Source organism: Rhopalosiphum padi, chromosome 3 (genome assembly GCF_020882245.1).
Source record: "Rhopalosiphum padi isolate XX-2018 chromosome 3, ASM2088224v1, whole genome shotgun sequence".
Lineage (NCBI taxonomy): Eukaryota > Metazoa > Arthropoda > Insecta > Hemiptera > Aphididae > Rhopalosiphum > Rhopalosiphum padi.
Genome location: NC_083599.1, coordinates 8,403,665 through 8,426,785, shown reverse-complemented (window position 1 = coordinate 8,426,785; position 23,121 = coordinate 8,403,665). Strand labels below are relative to the sequence as shown.

Sequence of the window (23,121 nt, the reverse complement as noted above, 5' to 3'; positions counted from 1 at the left end):
TAAAATTAGTAATTCGTTTCATGATAATGTAGAATTTATTTTTAATATAAAAGTAATGTTAACTTAACATTAATTATTTATTTATTTATATTAAATTATATATGTATTTTCTATTGGCATATATATATATATATTATTATATTTTGATTATGATACATGTTGTTATTGATTTCAGTTACATAAACTCGCGGTACGTCAGTCCGCCAGAAGCTGTTTGGAGGTTGTTTTCGTATGAAATGCATAACAGGAGTCATACGATCGTCAGACTTCCAGTCCACCTGGAAAACTATCACAATGTGTATTTTGAACCTGGACAGGTACTAGAGCGGGTGCAAAACGCCGCCCTGGCTCGAACCAAACTCACGGCCTTTTTCGAACTCAACACGACCGACGTCGAAGCTAGACAGTACCTGTACCAAGAGATACCGGTACACTACACTTGGAACGCGACACGTAGAATGTGGTCACGACGGCGAAGACGGGTGACATACGAGACGTTGGCTCGAATGTACGTCGTCAACCCACTTGATCGAGATCGTTTCCATTTGCGACTGCTACTTCTGCACAAGAGAGGCCCACAGTCTTTCCGGGACATGAGGACAGTTGACGGGGTAGAGTATCCAACCTACGGGGCAGCAGCCGTCGCGATGGGACTTTTGGAAGACGACCGAGCTTTGCTGGCGTGCATGGCCGAATCGGCAACATTGGACACTCCAGCCCAGCTTCGTTACCTGTTCGTGACGATGCTATTGTTTTGCGAGACCGCAAACCCATTAGCGTTGTATCAGGTAAGCGAAACACACATAATGGAGGACTTCAATCACCGATTGCGAGACGTCGACCGCGCGAGAGCGGCGTGTTTGGACGCAATCGACCAGCTGCTTCGGGGTCACGGAAAATCGCTCGCGGACTACGGTTTGCCACTACCGGACGTCGCACTGTTGGAAGAAGACCCGGACGACGACATGTTCGGTGCAATAGACGCGACGGTACGCTGGGCCGAACAACTGCATAACTTGAACGACGAACAACGTGCAGTGTTCGATCGTGTGATGGCGGCTGTAGACGACAACAGAAACGTCGCCAAACTCTTCTACGTCGACGGCCCCGGAGGAACAGGTAAAACGACACTATACGGATGCCTCATATGGTCACTTCGCAACCAAGGGCGATCCGTGTTGTCTGTGGCTTTTACAGGAATCGCTGCGTCGCTCATGGACGGCGGCATGACGGTGCACTCGACGTTCGGATTGCCGTTCGGTACGCTGACAGACGATTCGACGTCGACCATCACCATGCAGTCGTTACGTGGTCAGAGGATACGTGACGCGGCACTAATCGTCTGGGACGAAGCGCCCATGTCTCCGGGACTACAACTCACGGTAGTCAATAGGTTATTGAAGGACATCATGGGATCGGAATTGCCGTTCGGCGGTAAACCGGTACTGTTCGCCGGTGATTTCAGACAAATACTGCCTGTCGTGCGCAGGGGGGTGAGGAGTGACATCGTCAGGTCGTCGATCAAATACAACTGTTTGTGGCGTGACTTGGAACAGTTCAGTCTGACGCGGAACATGCGCGCCGACAACGACGTGGACTTTGCGACTTGGTTGCTTCAGCTCGGGAACGGCCAATTGCCAGAGGTCGATGGTGTTCGGGACACCATAGAAATCCCCCGGGAAATGGTGTGCGACGTCGCTAATTTGATTGATTTTGTTTTTCCGCAACAAATGTCGTTGGCCAACATCGACGAATTTGCTCGGAAAATAATTTTATGTCCCAGGAATGACGAATGCAGGCAGGTCAACCGTACGGTGTTACAGCGCATTGACGGAGCTCACCAGAGTTATACGGCCATAGACACTGTGGTGGTCGACGACCCCGACGAAGTGGCTAATTATCCTACAGAGTTCCTGAACACTCTGGAACCGGACGGACTGCCGCCGTACAACTTGACGCTTAAGGTAGGTTCGATTGTGATGTTGCTTAGGAATCTAGATTCGAAGAGACGTCTCTGCAACGGAACGAGATTGGTTGTCACTGAACTGCGACGATACAACTTCAAGGCGAGGATGTTGTCTGGTGGTGCACAGGATGATATAATCATACCTGCGATACCACTCACGTCCAGTGGCGAAGATGACCTGCCCATCATAATGCGGCGAGTGCAGTTCCCCGTACGTTTGTCGTTTGCGATGACCATCAATAAGTCACAGGGTCAAACGTTCGATAGAGTTGGATTGCTTCTGCCTTCACCGGTGTTCACACACGGACAACTGTACGTAGCCTTTTCAAGAGTGAGGAACTCTCAATCCATTAGAATTGGTATGTTTGGTGACGATCGTGGAAGATTTGTCACTAAGAACATTGTGTACAGAGAAGTCCTACAAGCAGTACAATGAAGTCTTCAAGAACTTCGTGAACATCAAATCTGTGTGATACATCTGTGTGATAAATCTGTGTGATACAAGTTGTCTGTGTGACATACGACGGAGAGAAAGTTCGACAACCTCCACGTGGTTCTCTCTGGATGCGAATTCGCTTTGTAGTGAATTCGTAACTAATGTCGAACATTTATACTTGCAGCAAACACCTAAATATTGGTAAATTATTTACAATTATTATGATTAATAATATAATTTGTTGATAATTATTCAAGCTTACATTATATATTATACACATACATTAAAACTGACCTTCTTTTATTCTTATAGGTAACCAGAAAATAGGAGCTGATTAGTGCTTACCGCATCACAGAATACATACTCCTATAAATAAAATAATTTGAATTATATATTTTCAACAATTTATAACAAATATATCTATAAATATTTTTAATATTACTTACGTTGACATGTGTGTTAGTATTGATTGACATTTTGTATTAATAATATGTTGTAAAAAAATTATTATCGCACTAATTTGTAACAAAAACATAAACTGATGACCATAAGAATGTACAGCATTTTAATTATGTATTTTCATTAATTTGTTAATTTTACTAATAATATATAATTAGTATAAAATATATATTATACTGTATGGTTTTTTTTTTAATATTTATAATATTCATATTTATTTATTTATTTATTTATTATTATACTTCTATAATCTATAAATATATTATTACCATTTTACTAATATTGTATTATATTGATAATTGATGTTAATTTAATTTATAAATATTGTTTGTACAATAGTTGCTGGTTACTCAACTAATAAAAAGCAGTATTTCAATATTTATGTACTAATTTTCTTTTTGAATCAAACACATAATATATTGCAAATGTTAAATATAAATGTTTTGGTATCAGCTTTGTTTTTATATATTTTGTAATAGTACTTATTAACTACCACTGAGTATGTTAATAATATTTATTTGAGTCTAGAGATTTTAAATTTAATTATATTTCTATTTAATATATTATATTGTAAAAAAGATTTGTTCCTACCTAATGAAACACAATCCTTACGTGTATGTATGGAATATTTAGAAAATATTACTACTATAACTTTTACAATATGATGTAATAAATGTATTGTGGATTATTTCACTTATTACACTCACAATACTCACATTGACCGCGATCCGACGCAGTCAGATTGCCTACCTGAGGGGTTTAGTAACACATAAAGTATTCAATTTTTAGCAAATAAAAAATTCAGATTTCGTAATTAGCGCCCACATAGTCTGCAATTCGACGCAACCAAAGCGATTTAGTTGTGTATAAATCCCAAAAGATAGGACGTTAACACTTCGTTCAACTTAAAATTTTTCCCTTACTATACATTATCAGACTTTCGACGTCAGGAGGTATAACAATCCGCCTACGGCGCAGCACAGGTATCGATTTGCATCGAATGAGGACTGATAGCTAGACACTCAATTACCATTTTTTGTACTTATTTATTTTTTGTATACAGTCAAAAAAGAACCGGGCATGCGACAAGACACTATATTACACCGGTTAACGACTGATAGCTAGACACTCTATTACCATTTTTCGTACTTATATATTTTTATACATTCAAAAAAGAACCGGGCAAGCCTCGAGACAAACTATATATTATGTGACCGATTTCTAGACACCCGACTACCATTTCCAACCGAATTTCCTTTGGAACGATTTTCACTCGACCCCCCTCGAAGGCGCCGGAGGCTGCTTCCACAAGCCAGGAATCGAGGCATATATATAATAATAATTTAATAAATAATATTATTATCGACGCCACGAACGTCTTATCAATTCCCGAAAACAACCGCCTTATCATCATTCATCCCGATAGAAGACTCGCAGTACTACCAATCAGCGGTAGGTCTTCCTTTTTTGAAAACTTTCCACTTTCAAGCTCTACCATCCGTCCTAGGGTATTCACTTACAGCGAGTTTCACTCAAAGCGAGGCACACTTACAGCGAGTTTCACTCAAAGCGAGTTTCACTCAGAGCGAGGCACACTCACAGCGAGGCACACTCACACCGAGGCACACCCGCAGCTAGTCTTATATTATAAAACGCGTGACGTTTCGCCCGAAAAACACTTGAGCGCGCTTGCTGTACTCGCCGCAGTTCCTAAAACGGAAAAAAGAATGCGCTCCGGTCGCCGTTATCGCGTCCGGTCGGTTATCAAAAATATTATGTTGGACAACTATACTATTACTATTATTATTATTATATATTTCACTTTTATACGGATTTTATTATAGCGATATCGATTACATTCAAAAGAAAATTAATGAGAATGTGTGTGTGTGTGTGTGTATGTGTAATGAAATACGAATTCAACGAGTAAAACGACGTATAACGCGAATTCGGTGACGGTTCGGAAACGGTTTAAGTGCTCGAGATTTGACATCGGTTTACAACTCAAACTGTAGTCGATAGGATTAGGCGTTAGGATAGGATAGGATTTAGGCAGGTGTAACGAGTTCGAATCCCGCTCCGGCGACTTTCCCGGCGGCGCTTTGATAAACACTGCGAGTCATTTTTTGCATTTTTTTTCACTTTTTTTTCCAATGTTATATTATTTATTATTATTTTATTAAAAATTATATATTATAATTGTTCTTTTACAATATAAGTATGTCACTTTAATTTCAATTTGTAAATGTTATTATTCTTTTATATTAAATATATATATATATGTTTTGCTAACCAAAACAGAACTTGACCTGAGTGTATTTTGGGAATAATAAAATATTGTAATTATATTATTTGTTTTAAGATTTAAAATAATTCAACGGATACGGTTGTATACATGGATACATATAATTTTTATAGTTGTTATTACATGAGTATATTACAATACACTGTTGTGAGAATACACACACCATTGTTTTTATAATAAAAAATATTACATTATTATACTGTGTATGCATATACATTTTTTTATTTTGTTGGTAGCTAAACCTTTACACATAATATTATGATTAAATTTAAATATACTGAAAACTATTTGCCACGATGATTTGATTTGAAATATTATGATGTTTACAATATTATTATTTTTTCATAATATAAGTATGTTACTTTAATTTTTTTGTATTAAGCATTTCAGGAGATAAATTCAAGTATTGTATGTTTCACACATAATATATTTCAATATATATAATTATTTCAGATTGCAGACAAACACATTAAATAATATACAATTTGCTTCCCATTACATTCAGGTATTTTTTATATAAGAAGATGCACTACATCATTGTCAATAAGCAAAGGAGATCCTTGCATAACATTTTAAATTTTAAATTATATATATAGACACAGAAACTTATGCATTTCACTTACTGTTCAATGTAAGTTACTATTACATAGACAGACACACGAGTACATTGCAATGCACAAACGTAAGAATAATTAGAAATCATTTCGTTTTAATATTAATGTACATATATAATGTTTTGTTGTTGGTAGCTAGACATTGACCTTATTAAATGTTCGATGGCACAAATGTACTTACAACCATATACTTCAGCAGTAGTATCACAATCTAATTAAATTTAAGCAATTTGAATGCATTACATACATTTGATAGACACAGTAGGTAACATATGCATTTTACTTACACAGTACAAGTGCAATGATGAATTTGTACGAATGGTGTACTTATACTTAAAAATATCATATTGATAAAGATTGTCCTAATTTCATAACCTTTGTCACTGTCATTGGCTTGCAAAACACATAATGTCAATTAAATAATACCTATTATAATATATTATTTTTGTTTTTTTAAAACATTTTATTATATTAAATTATATTAAATGTTAAATAAAAGGCACTTGAAGAGTTATGTACATTAGCCAGATTACACGTTTCCAAGTCACTTAAATTAAGATTACATTTGTTTTACTTACCTATTTTCATGCAATACAGTTATTGCAATATACCCTTAACTCAAAGCTAAGAGTTATAACGCTGTCATACCGTTTGTTTATCATACATACATAACAATAGTATTATACTATTACCAAAAGATAAATAATAAAACACTGCTAATAATAAATTAATTTCTTTAAACATACATGTTTAGTATATTAACCTTTAACTTACATTTATATTGAACTTATGGTTACTAATAAAACATTATTTAAGTATTACACCACAAGTTATAATGTTATAATATATATATATAATATATAGGTATACACATTAGGATAGGACCCTTAAAGAAAAACACATATAAATCAATTTTTCAACATTTATTGAACATTCTGAAAAAATAGACATAATAATAACAAATTATAAATTACAACAATGTATTTAAATTACAAATAATGTATAAATAATTTTCTTATATATTACTTACGTCCACATGCATGGAGGCCAAATGGCCCGCCACCGTCGACAAGGAGCTCGAGCCCCGCTGCCGGCGCGGGGCCGAGTCCTGTCGCCGATCGCGGGACGGTGCCGCATCGTGTCGCCGATCGCGTCGCCGATCGCGGGACGGTGCCGCATCGTGTCGCCGATCGTGATGCCGATCGCGGGACGGTGCCGCATCGTGCCGCCGATCGCGGGGCGGTGCCGACTTCCACCACCTGTCACGTGGTGGTGCCGACTTCCGCCGCCGCTCCCCTGGTGGTGCCGACGCCGCCGGTTTGTCTCGCCTAGGTGGTGCCGTTGGCGAGTGGTGGTCCCGCCGACGCCGCCGCTCCCGGGGTGGTGACCGACCGGCCGGATTTTTGGGCTTCTTGCCTAGATAATAAAAAACAATTATTTCGAGTTGTATACGTGTACAATTTGTATATATAAAAGATACGTACAGTCGCGAGCCATGTGGCCGTACTTTCGACAGTTGTAACATCCTGAAAAAGAAAGGAGTATAACATTAAAATATTTATTATTATACATGTTAATATTCATGCATACTTTTTGCAGAGCCGCCGACGGCGCTCGGCTGCTTGCTCCGGGTGACGGGAGTATTCACCGTCACCCGGCAATTGTGTAAGGTAAACATACCGTCCATAATAATATATATAATATAAGTTCTATAAAAAAATAAATACATTTTAATTTTAATTACTTATAACAATTAAAAAAAACCTAAAACAAAACACATAAAAATACTGTAAAAGAACGTGTACTCACTTCAGTGGACTGATGTAAATAAATGGAGTCCAAACGACAATTTTGTTCTAGCCCACGGATTGAATATTACGTAATTATGATTGGTACCAATAACGCAGGTCTGTCCATCGTTCTATCCATCGGCGATGATTGACAAATAGCTTTAATAATAATTAATATTATTAAATTATATGTGCGGTTATACTGGTGCCATGGGCGGCGGAGTGGAGAGCGAAAAGCGTCGCGAACCTGGGTCCGGTACCGGTTCTCCTACTTCAGTCAGCTTTTGACTTTTCTACGACCAGCGTTTGTGCAATACGTTTGTCATTACGTACACATTTACGTACACTTAAATTTGCACACTTTTTTCTCAACTTTTTTTTTTTTACTTCGTTGGACGTTTTATACACCGGTGAGTACATTTTTTATTATTTAAAAGCGTCTATCCCGCGTATAGGTATATTCGTCACAGTCGGCCAATTATTCATTTACCCGAGCGTGCGTGTTCTCCTAAGTCCACACATGGTATCTCGAGAACTTCGCGTTTTTTTTTTAATATTTGCAATTTAATGCGTTCTATTATTTCCACGTTCTTTCCTGGGATCGTCGTTCGGTGTGATCAACATATATTCCCATTACATACGTTGTGCGTTACCCCGCATTTTTTTCACTCGCTCATTTTTTTTTGTATTATGTTATTACGGACATCCTATTTTCTTATGCGTTTGGTTTGTACCGTTTCGTAAACATTATTATTTACCATGTACATTATTAATATACACAGTTTTTCTAAAAATAACACAAAACTCTTGGAATTCCCGTGTTGCTGCATTATCACCACTGATAACATACTGATAACGACATTGGTAACGATATTATAATGATGTCGAGTGTTTATACGTATATACTATACTATTTATTTTACTTATTATTAATTTAATAATATATATACTAAAGATGTTAATTATAATTAATAAATACATGTATTACGTTTTCGATATGATGCTATTATACATCTTTAAATTGTCAATTTTTAGGCACATCACCATGGTCAAATTATGTGTGATCTGTGGAAACGTCGATGGTGTCGATGGAGTTTCTGTGCACAGGTAACAATATATTTATTTATTAACAATTCAATGTCATTGTACCATTACTCTAGCCATATATTAACACTATTCATAATTTGATGGTTACATTAGGTTTCCAGTGAATGTCGAACAAAGGCGTCAGTGGGTGTTGTTTGCTGACAACGGTGGTATAAATGCTCGACAGATTTTAGCTAGCTCAATGATGTGCTCGAGACATTTTGTACTAGGTCGTGATTACTTAGGAGGAGCATTTCCTCGCCGCCTGTTACCTGGAGCGGTGCCGTCTTTGGTAAGTATATCATAATTTTTTTTTTTTTTTTTGTGATAATATATAATAGGCTGTATTTTGTTAGCTGTTACTGTGATTTATACACATATTTTTTATTATTATTAGGTATTCCAATGACATTGTAATATTGTAATACATTAGACTATAATAATTGTAGGTATTTAGTTAATAATTTTTTTTATTCATTTAACAATGTGTTATTGAAGTACAAGGCACTCATAGTAGTAACACAAATTACATAATTTCATGCATAGTTTTTAATTTAAGTGCTGTAGTAATATTTTTAACATTAAATTGCATTACAGATGAATGCATTAATTTTTATAGTTTGAAATACTATTTTTATAATTTAATTTAATTTAAATTAAACACCTAAGACACTTTACATTTAATACCTACACTCATGTCATAATACTAAATACTATGCAACTATACCAAAGCATTTTCAATTAAATTTATTACTTCTTAGTACTTATTACCTAGCGGTGTGCATTTTACATGATTGTTATTAAGTAATGTTAATGATATACTTTATTATCATTATATTATATTATATCACATAATATAATGTTGAATATTCAAGCGTATACTATATGCACACATTACAACATTATAGGTAGTTCGACCGGTCATTGAGATTGTGGCACCGGGCGGCGAAGAAGGAGCGGACGTGGCAATGGCTGATGACAACGGGATGGAAATGGAAGTTGTTGAAGTCCAAATGGACGACGACAATGTTGAAGTCGTTGAAGTCCAGATGGATGAGGTAATGATGGACATAGATGAAGAACCATTGCTACAGGAGGAAGTGGTACAAGGTGACATTGAGTTTGTCGATGTACTGCCTGCTGACGCAGAGGCAGTATTTGAATTCAGGGATATATTCGACGTTTTACTACCAGACATCGATGAGGAGGTCAGTAAATATGTCACATTTAAATCAATATTATTGATATTTTTTTTTATTTATACATCTGTGTCATTTTAATTTCAGTTCATGCCGATTCCCCCGAGAATGCCCATCAGAGACCGTCCGGCTGGCATTCATCACGAACTTCCAGAGTGTCATAACATAGGGCAATTGGATGCAATCTGCACGCATTGTGGTGCACGTCACTTCTCATGCGAGCGTACACTCAGGAATCATCATTTTACAACATGTTGTAATAATGGTCAAATGGCCGTTACAGGAGAACGCGTGTTGGGTCAACCACCTGACTTATTAATTCGTTTGTTAGTTGATGATTCGCAGGTAGCTAAACATTTTAGGAAAGAAATCCGCCGGTACAACAACACTCTGGCATTTGCTGCGTTCTCCACTGACCTTAACCCAGGACGTTTGCCAGGTCGTGGACCGAGAGTGTTCACCGTTCACGGGCAGGTGTACCGCAGGATTAGCAATGACGTTGTCAGAAATGAGCTGATGCAACCGAGATACTGTGAGTTGTATTTCATTGAATCCGGGGCAGCCAACCAGATCCGCATGGCACAACAGCCACGCCAACGACCACTAATGGAAGACTTGCTTGCAGACTTAGATAATCTGTTACGGCAAAACAATCCATTCGCAGTGGCTTTCGAGTAATATATTAAATTAAAATATATATATTTAGCAAAATACACACATCACACTTATTAATAAATTAATTATATTTAAAATTATTAATTCTATTAACTATCAAATACAAATATAACTTCATAACTCATAACATATCATTGTTTAATAAAGAAAAACAATTATATAAACATGATGTAGAATGCATTATTGTTACCTCAATAGGTGTAGTGCGTTCAGGTATTTCTATATGATACAACAAACAACTTGAGTCATACAGTGAATATTTTATTGAATACTTAACATTTTTATTATTCATCCATTACTGTAATTCAAATATTCATTGTTTACATTTTAATCACTACTGCCTCTTATTAAAAACCAATTTTAAATTTTAAGAAGAATATGATTAAACTCCTACAGCTCCTTACAATATTAAATTCACCTTTCCTATAATATGACACTTTGGTACAGTTAATAGTTAATTCTTTTGATTTTCTTTTATTATCATGTACTGTACTAAATGGCACTTTCACTTTATAGACTTAACCTTATTTTTATTTGATTTTATATTCTTCTAAGTAACATGATTTTAACAATATCAGTACACTTCCGAATTACAAAAAAACACTGTTACATTAAGAGCAATACATTGTATTGTATATATGTAATACATCATGTAGCTTTCATAATAAAACAATATTGTTGTGTGAATTTTGTGTTGCACTTGCCTAACGAAATTAACAATTTTTGTTATCCATAATTATAATATTAAAATATTCATATCTGTATGTACTCAAATATATACATTTATCAGTCCACACACATTATGCTTTATGACAGCGTTTTAATTATATTTAAATTTATTATCTATCAAGAAACAACATAAAATATGAATGTATAGGTAAATTAAATAATTTTATTTGCAAAGTGACTGATTTTATTGTCATTATTATATATTATATTATTATTATTATTACTATTTAATGGTATTTTAGTGTGCTGTGGGTTTACTGTGTGTGTTATTGTTACCATTATAGGTTTAGTACTTCAAGGTATTTATTTATGTAACACCAACCTATTTACTTGAGGCATAGGTACCAGTAACTTTTTTATTGGTAAAACACAAATTTATTTTTATTTTTATATACTGAGATTTGGACACGATATTAATATTCATAGCTTTAAACTATATTTTAAGAGTATGAATGAACAAATATCTCATGCACACATCTTATACACTATTCCCATAGGTGTGAGTATTGTTGTAACACTCTGTAGGTGTTATGCAAACACTGAACTAACGGGACTTAGAGTTATATTGATTTTACTTAACTTATATTTTACAACATATATACTTTTTACCAAGTTAGAATTCCAGTAATTCCAGGCTAATTTTTACTTATTATTATTATATTATTATTTATGTTTATACATATATATTGTCACCAATAGAAATACACTTCCAAATAATAACTAATATATATTAAATTGTACTGTAATGTGTCAGACTTGCCTCCACCATGCATACATCATAATAACAATAATACTATCATTCATTATTTACTACATACAAATATTTATACCTTTACACTGTACATATTATGTGGATGTACCGCGTGGCTTTAATAATAAAACAATATTGTTTTGTTACAGAAACATGCGAAAAGTATGGCAGAGGGAACAAGATGCTGCTGCTGCCAATCCCATGTTGCAACCGAGGAGGGTGACCATGCACATCATCGCCGACCCAAACAACGACCCTCGGCGATACAATCAACCAGCTGCTCATGTGAATGAGGTAGCAGTTGTCTTTGTTGGTGAAGATGGTCTGCCACCAAGGAACCTCGATCTGGTCATATACGATTCAAACCCAGTTGATCCAAATCACCGGATGCAAAGCATTTCAGCAGGCTCATCTCACGCAGATCCAATGCTATATCCCCTTTTTTTCCCGTACGGGGAAACCGGTTGGCATTACAACCTGCTACAAGAAGGCAACCGCCGGAACGCGGTTCGCGTTAGGAACACTATCAGGGAGTTTGTGTGTTACCGTCTGGCCATTAGATACACTGGAACCAATAGCAATGGGAATGAAGGCCATGCATTTAGTTTAATACATGCAGGTGGTTTTTTATTACAGCAGTACATGTGTGATCAGTACATTCGCATGGAAGCGAACAATCTGCGCTACACTCGAGACAATCAGAGAGCGCTCTTTGCTGATGCTTATCGGGGCCTGGTGGACCACATAAACCAACAGCTCCACGTCGACGAAATCGGCCCTGTTGGACGCAGGACCATTCTACCATCAACCTTTGTAGGTGGCCCTCGGTACATGAAACAATGTTACCAAGACGCAATGGCCATTGTGCGTAAGTATGGAAAGCCAGACCTATTCATAACGTTTACGTGTAACCCTAGGTGGCCAGAGATAGTAGACAACATTCCAAGTTGGTTGAAGGCAAACGACAGACCCGATTTGGTGGCGAGGGTTTTCCATGCAAAACTGAAGGAGCTGATGCGTGACATAACGACCAATAGGGTGTTTGGTAATATAGATGCTTATGTGTACACAATTGAGTTTCAGAAACGTGGTCTTCCACATGCACACATACTCATAATTTTGCACGAGGACAGCAAGTTGCTTACAGCCGACGATGTTGACAATGTTGTGTGTGCCTACTTGCCTGACCCTGCAACTGAAAGGCGCCTATTTGATAGTGTGAAGTCACACATGATTCACGGACCGTGTGGACAACTCAACGGCAACAGTCCGTGTATGATTGACAACAGTTGTTCAAAGAAGTATCCCAAAGAATACAGCGAAGAGACTGTGTACGTTTCAGATAGTGGTTATCCAACTTATCGCAGACCGAACAACGGACTTGTGGTAAACGTCAGAGGTCACCCTGTCGGCAATGAGTTTGTTGTCCCCCACAACCCATACTTGCTGGTCAAGTATGACGCACACATAAACGTTGAGGTGTGCTCTACTATAAAGAGTGTGATGTATTTATATAAATATGTCTACAAAGGCCATGACGCTGCTACCTTGGAAGTCTGGAATGGAGATGAAATAGAAAAGTATATGAATTAATTAAACTTATAGATTTTATATTACAATTTAGTAATATTATCGTGTTAGTTTATTTTTAACTTAATTTATTTTTTAATGTTTTAAAATATACTTATTTATTTAATTGATTGACGTTCACTGCTACACAAATACATTACATAAAAACAATTTTTATAATTTGACGTTTTAAGATTATCAAGTACCGTACTTAACATTTTACATGTCATTATTAGGTACATATTGTAATACTATTATTACTATACATTACCTAAGTTGACTTTACATTAAACCAATGATGATATTATAAGTAACAAACAAATACCAAACACAAAATTAAACATTCTTATGTACTGCACTATTTTATTTATTATATATCAAATATATCTTAATCTAATAGTTATATTATTATATTCTTTGATGTTCATATACAATGTACACTAAACTATATTATATATATAACATTTTCCTTAGATAAAATTAGTAATTCGTTTCATGATAATGTAGAATTTATTTTTAATATAAAAGTAATGTTAACTTAACATTAATTATTTATTTATTTATATTAAATTATATATGTATTTTCTATTGGCATATATATATATATATTATTATATTTTGATTATGATACATGTTGTTATTGATTTCAGTTACATAAACTCGCGGTACGTCAGTCCGCCAGAAGCTGTTTGGAGGTTGTTTTCGTATGAAATGCATAACAGGAGTCATACGATCGTCAGACTTCCAGTCCACCTGGAAAACTATCACAATGTGTATTTTGAACCTGGACAGGTACTAGAGCGGGTGCAAAACGCCGCCCTGGCTCGAACCAAACTCACGGCCTTTTTCGAACTCAACACGACCGACGTCGAAGCTAGACAGTACCTGTACCAAGAGATACCGGTACACTACACTTGGAACGCGACACGTAGAATGTGGTCACGACGGCGAAGACGGGTGACATACGAGACGTTGGCTCGAATGTACGTCGTCAACCCACTTGATCGAGATCGTTTCCATTTGCGACTGCTACTTCTGCACAAGAGAGGCCCACAGTCTTTCCGGGACATGAGGACAGTTGACGGGGTAGAGTATCCAACCTACGGGGCAGCAGCCGTCGCGATGGGACTTTTGGAAGACGACCGAGCTTTGCTGGCGTGCATGGCCGAATCGGCAACATTGGACACTCCAGCCCAGCTTCGTTACCTGTTCGTGACGATGCTATTGTTTTGCGAGACCGCAAACCCATTAGCGTTGTATCAGGTAAGCGAAACACACATAATGGAGGACTTCAATCACCGATTGCGAGACGTCGACCGCGCGAGAGCGGCGTGTTTGGACGCAATCGACCAGCTGCTTCGGGGTCACGGAAAATCGCTCGCGGACTACGGTTTGCCACTACCGGACGTCGCACTGTTGGAAGAAGACCCGGACGACGACATGTTCGGTGCAATAGACGCGACGGTACGCTGGGCCGAACAACTGCATAACTTGAACGACGAACAACGTGCAGTGTTCGATCGTGTGATGGCGGCTGTAGACGACAACAGAAACGTCGCCAAACTCTTCTACGTCGACGGCCCCGGAGGAACAGGTAAAACGACACTATACGGATGCCTCATATGGTCACTTCGCAACCAAGGGCGATCCGTGTTGTCTGTGGCTTTTACAGGAATCGCTGCGTCGCTCATGGACGGCGGCATGACGGTGCACTCGACGTTCGGATTGCCGTTCGGTACGCTGACAGACGATTCGACGTCGACCATCACCATGCAGTCGTTACGTGGTCAGAGGATACGTGACGCGGCACTAATCGTCTGGGACGAAGCGCCCATGTCTCCGGGACTACAACTCACGGTAGTCAATAGGTTATTGAAGGACATCATGGGATCGGAATTGCCGTTCGGCGGTAAACCGGTACTGTTCGCCGGTGATTTCAGACAAATACTGCCTGTCGTGCGCAGGGGGGTGAGGAGTGACATCGTCAGGTCGTCGATCAAATACAACTGTTTGTGGCGTGACTTGGAACAGTTCAGTCTGACGCGGAACATGCGCGCCGACAACGACGTGGACTTTGCGACTTGGTTGCTTCAGCTCGGGAACGGCCAATTGCCAGAGGTCGATGGTGTTCGGGACACCATAGAAATCCCCCGGGAAATGGTGTGCGACGTCGCTAATTTGATTGATTTTGTTTTTCCGCAACAAATGTCGTTGGCCAACATCGACGAATTTGCTCGGAAAATAATTTTATGTCCCAGGAATGACGAATGCAGGCAGGTCAACCGTACGGTGTTACAGCGCATTGACGGAGCTCACCAGAGTTATACGGCCATAGACACTGTGGTGGTCGACGACCCCGACGAAGTGGCTAATTATCCTACAGAGTTCCTGAACACTCTGGAACCGGACGGACTGCCGCCGTACAACTTGACGCTTAAGGTAGGTTCGATTGTGATGTTGCTTAGGAATCTAGATTCGAAGAGACGTCTCTGCAACGGAACGAGATTGGTTGTCACTGAACTGCGACGATACAACTTCAAGGCGAGGATGTTGTCTGGTGGTGCACAGGATGATATAATCATACCTGCGATACCACTCACGTCCAGTGGCGAAGATGACCTGCCCATCATAATGCGGCGAGTGCAGTTCCCCGTACGTTTGTCGTTTGCGATGACCATCAATAAGTCACAGGGTCAAACGTTCGATAGAGTTGGATTGCTTCTGCCTTCACCGGTGTTCACACACGGACAACTGTACGTAGCCTTTTCAAGAGTGAGGAACTCTCAATCCATTAGAATTGGTATGTTTGGTGACGATCGTGGAAGATTTGTCACTAAGAACATTGTGTACAGAGAAGTCCTACAAGCAGTACAATGAAGTCTTCAAGAACTTCGTGAACATCAAATCTGTGTGATACATCTGTGTGATAAATCTGTGTGATACAAGTTGTCTGTGTGACATACGACGGAGAGAAAGTTCGACAACCTCCACGTGGTTCTCTCTGGATGCGAATTCGCTTTGTAGTGAATTCGTAACTAATGTCGAACATTTATACTTGCAGCAAACACCTAAATATTGGTAAATTATTTACAATTATTATGATTAATAATATAATTTGTTGATAATTATTCAAGCTTACATTATATATTATACACATACATTAAAACTGACCTTCTTTTATTCTTATAGGTAACCAGAAAATAGGAGCTGATTAGTGCTTACCGCATCACAGAATACATACTCCTATAAATAAAATAATTTGAATTATATATTTTCAACAATTTATAACAAATATATCTATAAATATTTTTAATATTACTTACGTTGACATGTGTGTTAGTATTGATTGACATTTTGTATTAATAATATGTTGTAAAAAAATTATTATCGCACTAATTTGTAACAAAAACATAAACTGATGACCATAAGAATGTACAGCATTTTAATTATGTATTTTCATTAATTTGTTAATTTTACTAATAATATATAATTAGTATAAAATATATATTATACTGTATGGTTTTTTTTTTAATATTTATAATATTCATATTTATTTATTTATTTATTTATTATTATACTTCTATAATCTATAAATATATTATTACCATTTTACTAATATTGTATTATATTGATAATTGATGTTAATTTAATTTATAAATATTGTTTGTACAATAGTTGCTGGTTACTCAACTAATAAAAAGCAGTATTTCAATATTTATGTACTAATTTTCTTTTTGAATCAAACACATAATATATTGCAAATGTTAAATATAAATGTTTTGGTATCAGCTTTGTTTTTATATATTTTGTAATAGTACTTATTAACTACCACTGAGTATGTTAATAATATTTATTTGAGTCTAGAGATTTTAAATTTAATTATATTTCTATTTAATATATTATATTGTAAAAAAGATTTGTTCCTACCTAATGAAACACAATCCTTACGTGTATGTATGGAATATTTAGAAAATATTACTACTATAACTTTTACAATATGATGTAATAAATGTATTGTGGATTATTTCACTTATTACACTCACAATACTCACATTGACCGCGATCCGACGCAGTCAGATTGCCTACCTGAGGGGTTTAGTAACACATAAAGTATTCAATTTTTAGCAAATAAAAAATTCAGATTTCGTAATTAGCGCCCACATAGTCTGCAATTCGACGCAACCAAAGCGATTTAGTTGTGTATAAATCCCAAAAGATAGGACGTTAACACTTCGTTCAACTTAAAATTTTTCCCTTACTATACATTATCAGACTTTCGACGTCAGGAGGTATAACAATCCGCCTACGGCGCAGCACAGGTATCGATTTGCATCGAATGAGGACTGATAGCTAGACACTCAATTACCATTTTTTGTACTTATTTATTTTTTGTATACAGTCAAAAAAGAACCGGGCATGCGACAAGACACTATATTACACCGGTTAACGACTGATAGCTAGACACTCTATTACCATTTTTCGTACTTATATATTTTTATACATTCAAAAAAGAACCGGGCAAGCCTCGAGACAAACTATATATTATGTGACCGATTTCTAGACACCCGACTACCATTTCCAACCGAATTTCCTTTGGAACGATTTTCACTCGACCCCCCTCGAAGGCGCCGGAGGCTGCTTCCACAAGCCAGGAATCGAGGCATATATATAATAATAATTTAATAAATAATATTATTATCGACGCCACGAACGTCTTATCAATTCCCGAAAACAACCGCCTTATCATCATTCATCCCGATAGAAGACTCGCAGTACTACCAATCAGCGGTAGGTCTTCCTTTTTTGAAAACTTTCCACTTTCAAGCTCTACCATCCGTCCTAGGGTATTCACTTACAGCGAGTTTCACTCAAAGCGAGGCACACTTACAGCGAGTTTCACTCAAAGCGAGTTTCACTCAGAGCGAGGCACACTCACAGCGAGGCACACTCACACCGAGGCACACCCGCAGCTAGTCTTATATTATAAAACGCGTGACGTTTCGCCCGAAAAACACTTGAGCGCGCTTGCTGTACTCGCCGCAGTTCCTAAAACGGAAAAAAGAATGCGCTCCGGTCGCCGTTATCGCGTCCGGTCGGTTATCAAAAATATTATGTTGGACAACTATACTATTACTATTATTATTATTATATATTTCACTTTTATACGGATTTTATTATAGCGATATCGATTACATTCAAAAGAAAATTAATGAGAATGTGTGTGTGTGTGTGTGTATGTGTAATGAAATACGAATTCAACGAGTAAAACGACGTATAACGCGAATTCGGTGACGGTTCGGAAACGGTTTAAGTGCTCGAGATTTGACATCGGTTTACAACTCAAACTGTAGTCGATAGGATTAGGCGTTAGGATAGGATAGGATTTAGGCAGGTGTAACGAGTTCGAATCCCGCTCCGGCGACTTTCCCGGCGGCGCTTTGATAAACACTGCGAGTCATTTTTTGCATTTTTTTTCACTTTTTTTTCCAATGTTATATTATTTATTATTATTTTATTAAAAATTATATATTATAATTGTTCTTTTACAATATAAGTATGTCACTTTAATTTCAATTTGTAAATGTTATTATTCTTTTATATTAAATATATATATATATGTTTTGCTAACCAAAACAGAACTTGACCTGAGTGTATTTTGGGAATAATAAAATATTGTAATTATATTATTTGTTTTAAGATTTAAAATAATTCAACGGATACGGTTGTATACATGGATACATATAATTTTTATAGTTGTTATTACATGAGTATATTACAATACACTGTTGTGAGAATACACACACCATTGTTTTTATAATAAAAAATATTACATTATTATACTGTGTATGCATATACATTTTTTTATTTTGTTGGTAGCTAAACCTTTACACATAATATTATGATTAAATTTAAATATACTGAAAACTATTTGCCACGATGATTTGATTTGAAATATTATGATGTTTACAATATTATTATTTTTTCATAATATAAGTATGTTACTTTAATTTTTTTGTATTAAGCATTTCAGGAGATAAATTCAAGTATTGTATGTTTCACACATAATATATTTCAATATATATAATTATTTCAGATTGCAGACAAACACATTAAATAATATACAATTTGCTTCCCATTACATTCAGGTATTTTTTATATAAGAAGATGCACTACATCATTGTCAATAAGCAAAGGAGATCCTTGCATAACATTTTAAATTTTAAATTATATATATAGACACAGAAACTTATGCATTTCACTTACTGTTCAATGTAAGTTACTATTACATAGACAGACACACGAGTACATTGCAATGCACAAACGTAAGAATAATTAGAAATCATTTCGTTTTAATATTAATGTACATATATAATGTTTTGTTGTTGGTAGCTAGACATTGACCTTATTAAATGTTCGATGGCACAAATGTACTTACAACCATATACTTCAGCAGTAGTATCACAATCTAATTAAATTTAAGCAATTTGAATGCATTACATACATTTGATAGACACAGTAGGTAACATATGCATTTTACTTACACAGTACAAGTGCAATGATGAATTTGTACGAATGGTGTACTTATACTTAAAAATATCATATTGATAAAGATTGTCCTAATTTCATAACCTTTGTCACTGTCATTGGCTTGCAAAACACATAATGTCAATTAAATAATACCTATTATAATATATTATTTTTGTTTTTTTAAAACATTTTATTATATTAAATTATATTAAATGTTAAATAAAAGGCACTTGAAGAGTTATGTACATTAGCCAGATTACACGTTTCCAAGTCACTTAAATTAAGATTACATTTGTTTTACTTACCTATTTTCATGCAATACAGTTATTGCAATATACCCTTAACTCAAAGCTAAGAGTTATAACGCTGTCATACCGTTTGTTTATCATACATACATAACAATAGTATTATACTATTACCAAAAGATAAATAATAAAACACTGCTAATAATAAATTAATTTCTTTAAACATACATGTTTAGTATATTAACCTTTAACTTACATTTATATTGAACTTATGGTTACTAATAAAACATTATTTAAGTATTACACCACAAGTTATAATGTTATAATATATATATATAATATATAGGTATACACATTAGGATAGGACCCTTAAAGAAAAACACATATAAATCAATTTTTCAACATTTATTGAACATTCTGAAAAAATAGACATAATAATAACAAATTATAAATTACAACAATGTATTTAAATTACAAATAATGTATAAATAATTTTCTTATATATTACTTACGTCCACATGCATGGAGGCCAAATGGCCCGCCACCGTCGACAAGGAGCTCGAGCCCCGCTGCCGGCGCGGGGCCGAGTCCTGTCGCCGATCGCGGGACGGTGCCGCATCGTGTCGCCGATCGCGTCGCCGATCGCGGGACGGTGCCGCATCGTGTCGCCGATCGTGATGCCGATCGCGGGACGGTGCCGCATCGTGCCGCCGATCGCGGGGCGGTGCCGACTTCCACCACCTGTCACGTGGTGGTGCCGACTTCCGCCGCCGCTCCCCTGGTGGTGCCGACGCCGCCGGTTTGTCTCGCCTAGGTGGTGCCGTTGGCGAGTGGTGGTCCCGCCGACGCCGCCGCTCCCGGGGTGGTGACCGACCGGCCGGATTTTTGGGCTTCTTGCCTAGATAATAAAAAACAATTATTTCGAGTTGTATACGTGTACAATTTGTATATATAAAAGATACGTACAGTCGCGAGCCATGTGGCCGTACTTTCGACAGTTGTAACATCCTGAAAAAGAAAGGAGTATAACATTAAAATATTTATTATTATACATGTTAATATTCATGCATACTTTTTGCAGAGCCGCCGACGGCGCTCGGCTGCTTGCTCCGGGTGACGGGAGTATTCACCGTCACCCGGCAATTGTGTAAGGTAAACATACCGTCCATAATAATATATATAATATAAGTTCTATAAAAAAATAAATACATTTTAATTTTAATTACTTATAACAATTAAAAAAAACCTAAAACAAAACACATAAAAATACTGTAAAAGAACGTGTACTCACTTCAGTGGACTGATGTAAATAAATGGAGTCCAAACGACAATTTTGTTCTAGCCCACGGATTGAATATTACGTAATTATGATTGGTACCAATAACGCAGGTCTGTCCATCGTTCTATCCATCGGCGATGATTGACAAATAGCTTTAATAATAATTAATATTATTAAATTATATGTGCGGTTATACTGGTGCCATGGGCGGCGGAGTGGAGAGCGAAAAGCGTCGCGAACCTGGGTCCGGTACCGGTTCTCCTACTTCAGTCAGCTTTTGACTTTTCTACGACCAGCGTTTGTGCAATACGTTTGTCATTACGTACACATTTACGTACACTTAAATTTGCACACTTTTTTCTCAACTTTTTTTTTTTTACTTCGTTGGACGTTTTATACACCGGTGAGTACATTTTTTATTATTTAAAAGCGTCTATCCCGCGTATAGGTATATTCGTCACAGTCGGCCAATTATTCATTTACCCGAGCGTGCGTGTTCTCCTAAGTCCACACATGGTATCTCGAGAACTTCGCGTTTTTTTTTTAATATTTGCAATTTAATGCGTTCTATTATTTCCACGTTCTTTCCTGGGATCGTCGTTCGGTGTGATCAACATATATTCCCATTACATACGTTGTGCGTTACCCCGCATTTTTTTCACTCGCTCATTTTTTTTTGTATTATGTTATTACGGACATCCTATTTTCTTATGCGTTTGGTTTGTACCGTTTCGTAAACATTATTATTTACCATGTACATTATTAATATACACAGTTTTTCTAAAAATAACACAAAACTCTTGGAATTCCCGTGTTGCTGCATTATCACCACTGATAACATACTGATAACGACATTGGTAACGATATTATAATGATGTCGAGTGTTTATACGTATATACTATACTATTTATTTTACTTATTATTAATTTAATAATATATATACTAAAGATGTTAATTATAATTAATAAATACATGTATTACGTTTTCGATATGATGCTATTATACATCTTTAAATTGTCAATTTTTAGGCACATCACCATGGTCAAATTATGTGTGATCTGTGGAAACGTCGATGGTGTCGATGGAGTTTCTGTGCACAGGTAACAATATATTTATTTATTAACAATTCAATGTCATTGTACCATTACTCTAGCCATATATTAACACTATTCATAATTTGATGGTTACATTAGGTTTCCAGTGAATGTCGAACAAAGGCGTCAGTGGGTGTTGTTTGCTGACAACGGTGGTATAAATGCTCGACAGATTTTAGCTAGCTCAATGATGTGCTCGAGACATTTTGTACTAGGTCGTGATTACTTAGGAGGAGCATTTCCTCGCCGCCTGTTACCTGGAGCGGTGCCGTCTTTGGTAAGTATATCATAATTTTTTTTTTTTTTTTTGTGATAATATATAATAGGCTGTATTTTGTTAGCTGTTACTGTGATTTATACACATATTTTTTATTATTATTAGGTATTCCAATGACA

The 23,121-nt window shown here is 36.4% G+C and overlaps 5 protein-coding genes and 1 long non-coding RNA gene across 7 annotated transcripts in view; 4 read left to right on the top strand and 2 right to left on the bottom strand.

Moving 5' to 3' along the window:
- Positions 1-23,121, top strand: part of LOC132924594 (uncharacterized) — a 231,217-nt gene that overhangs the window by 73,998 nt on the left and 134,098 nt on the right. The window lies entirely within an intron of this gene.
- Positions 255-2,402, top strand: LOC132923813 (ATP-dependent DNA helicase pif1-like). Its single transcript, XM_060987785.1, has one exon. The coding sequence runs from the start codon at positions 459-461 to the stop codon at positions 2,400-2,402; it is 1,944 nt and encodes a 647-aa protein (XP_060843768.1). The 5' UTR covers positions 255-458.
- On the bottom strand, positions 6,796-7,635 carry LOC132923812 (serine/arginine repetitive matrix protein 1-like). The gene is made up of 4 exons (XM_060987784.1): positions 7,590-7,635; positions 7,371-7,489; positions 7,265-7,306; positions 6,796-7,196 (listed from the first exon to the last, which is right to left on the bottom strand). Exons 2-4 carry the CDS (start codon positions 7,465-7,467, stop codon positions 6,796-6,798), a joined length of 540 nt encoding a protein of 179 aa, XP_060843767.1. The 5' UTR covers positions 7,468-7,489; positions 7,590-7,635.
- On the top strand, positions 8,549-13,603 carry LOC132923811 (uncharacterized). The gene is made up of 5 exons (XM_060987783.1): positions 8,549-8,677; positions 8,771-8,948; positions 9,565-9,864; positions 9,943-10,529; positions 12,160-13,603. The coding sequence occupies exons 1-5, from the start codon at positions 8,550-8,552 to the stop codon at positions 13,601-13,603; spliced, it is 2,637 nt and encodes an 878-aa protein (XP_060843766.1). The 5' UTR covers position 8,549.
- Positions 14,309-16,456, top strand: LOC132923810 (ATP-dependent DNA helicase pif1-like). The gene has a single exon (XM_060987782.1). The coding sequence runs from the start codon at positions 14,513-14,515 to the stop codon at positions 16,454-16,456; it is 1,944 nt and encodes a 647-aa protein (XP_060843765.1). The 5' UTR covers positions 14,309-14,512.
- On the bottom strand, positions 20,850-21,689 carry LOC132923809 (serine/arginine repetitive matrix protein 1-like). Its single transcript, XM_060987780.1, has 4 exons — positions 21,644-21,689; positions 21,425-21,543; positions 21,319-21,360; positions 20,850-21,250 (listed from the first exon to the last, which is right to left on the bottom strand). Exons 2-4 carry the CDS (start codon positions 21,519-21,521, stop codon positions 20,850-20,852), a joined length of 540 nt encoding a protein of 179 aa, XP_060843763.1. The 5' UTR covers positions 21,522-21,543; positions 21,644-21,689.

What these genes read in the sequence shown, in the direction of transcription:
- LOC132923813 (XM_060987785.1), top strand. Translation starts at nt 459, where the DNA reads ATGTGGTCACGACGGCGAAGACGGGTGACATACGAGACGTTGGCTCGA.
- LOC132923812 (XM_060987784.1), bottom strand. Translation starts at nt 7,467, where the DNA reads ATGGACGGTATGTTTACCTTACACAATTGCCGGGTGACGGTGAATACT. An exon ending in CGTCGGCGGCTCTGCAAAAA is followed by an intron (nt 7,307 to 7,370) that starts GTATGCATGAAT and finishes TTTCTTTTTCAG; the next exon opens with GATGTTACAACTGTCGAAAG. An exon ending in CGGCCACATGGCTCGCGACT is followed by an intron (nt 7,197 to 7,264) that starts GTACGTATCTTT and finishes TTTATTATCTAG; the next exon opens with GCAAGAAGCCCAAAAATCCG.
- LOC132923811 (XM_060987783.1), top strand. Translation starts at nt 8,550, where the DNA reads ATGTATTACGTTTTCGATATGATGCTATTATACATCTTTAAATTGTCA. An exon ending in CTGGAGCGGTGCCGTCTTTG is followed by an intron (nt 8,949 to 9,564) that starts GTAAGTATATCA and finishes ACAACATTATAG; the next exon opens with GTAGTTCGACCGGTCATTGA. An exon ending in CCATTCGCAGTGGCTTTCGA is followed by an intron (nt 10,530 to 12,159) that starts GTAATATATTAA and finishes GTTTTGTTACAG; the next exon opens with AAACATGCGAAAAGTATGGC.
- LOC132923810 (XM_060987782.1), top strand. Translation starts at nt 14,513, where the DNA reads ATGTGGTCACGACGGCGAAGACGGGTGACATACGAGACGTTGGCTCGA.
- LOC132923809 (XM_060987780.1), bottom strand. Translation starts at nt 21,521, where the DNA reads ATGGACGGTATGTTTACCTTACACAATTGCCGGGTGACGGTGAATACT. An exon ending in CGTCGGCGGCTCTGCAAAAA is followed by an intron (nt 21,361 to 21,424) that starts GTATGCATGAAT and finishes TTTCTTTTTCAG; the next exon opens with GATGTTACAACTGTCGAAAG. An exon ending in CGGCCACATGGCTCGCGACT is followed by an intron (nt 21,251 to 21,318) that starts GTACGTATCTTT and finishes TTTATTATCTAG; the next exon opens with GCAAGAAGCCCAAAAATCCG.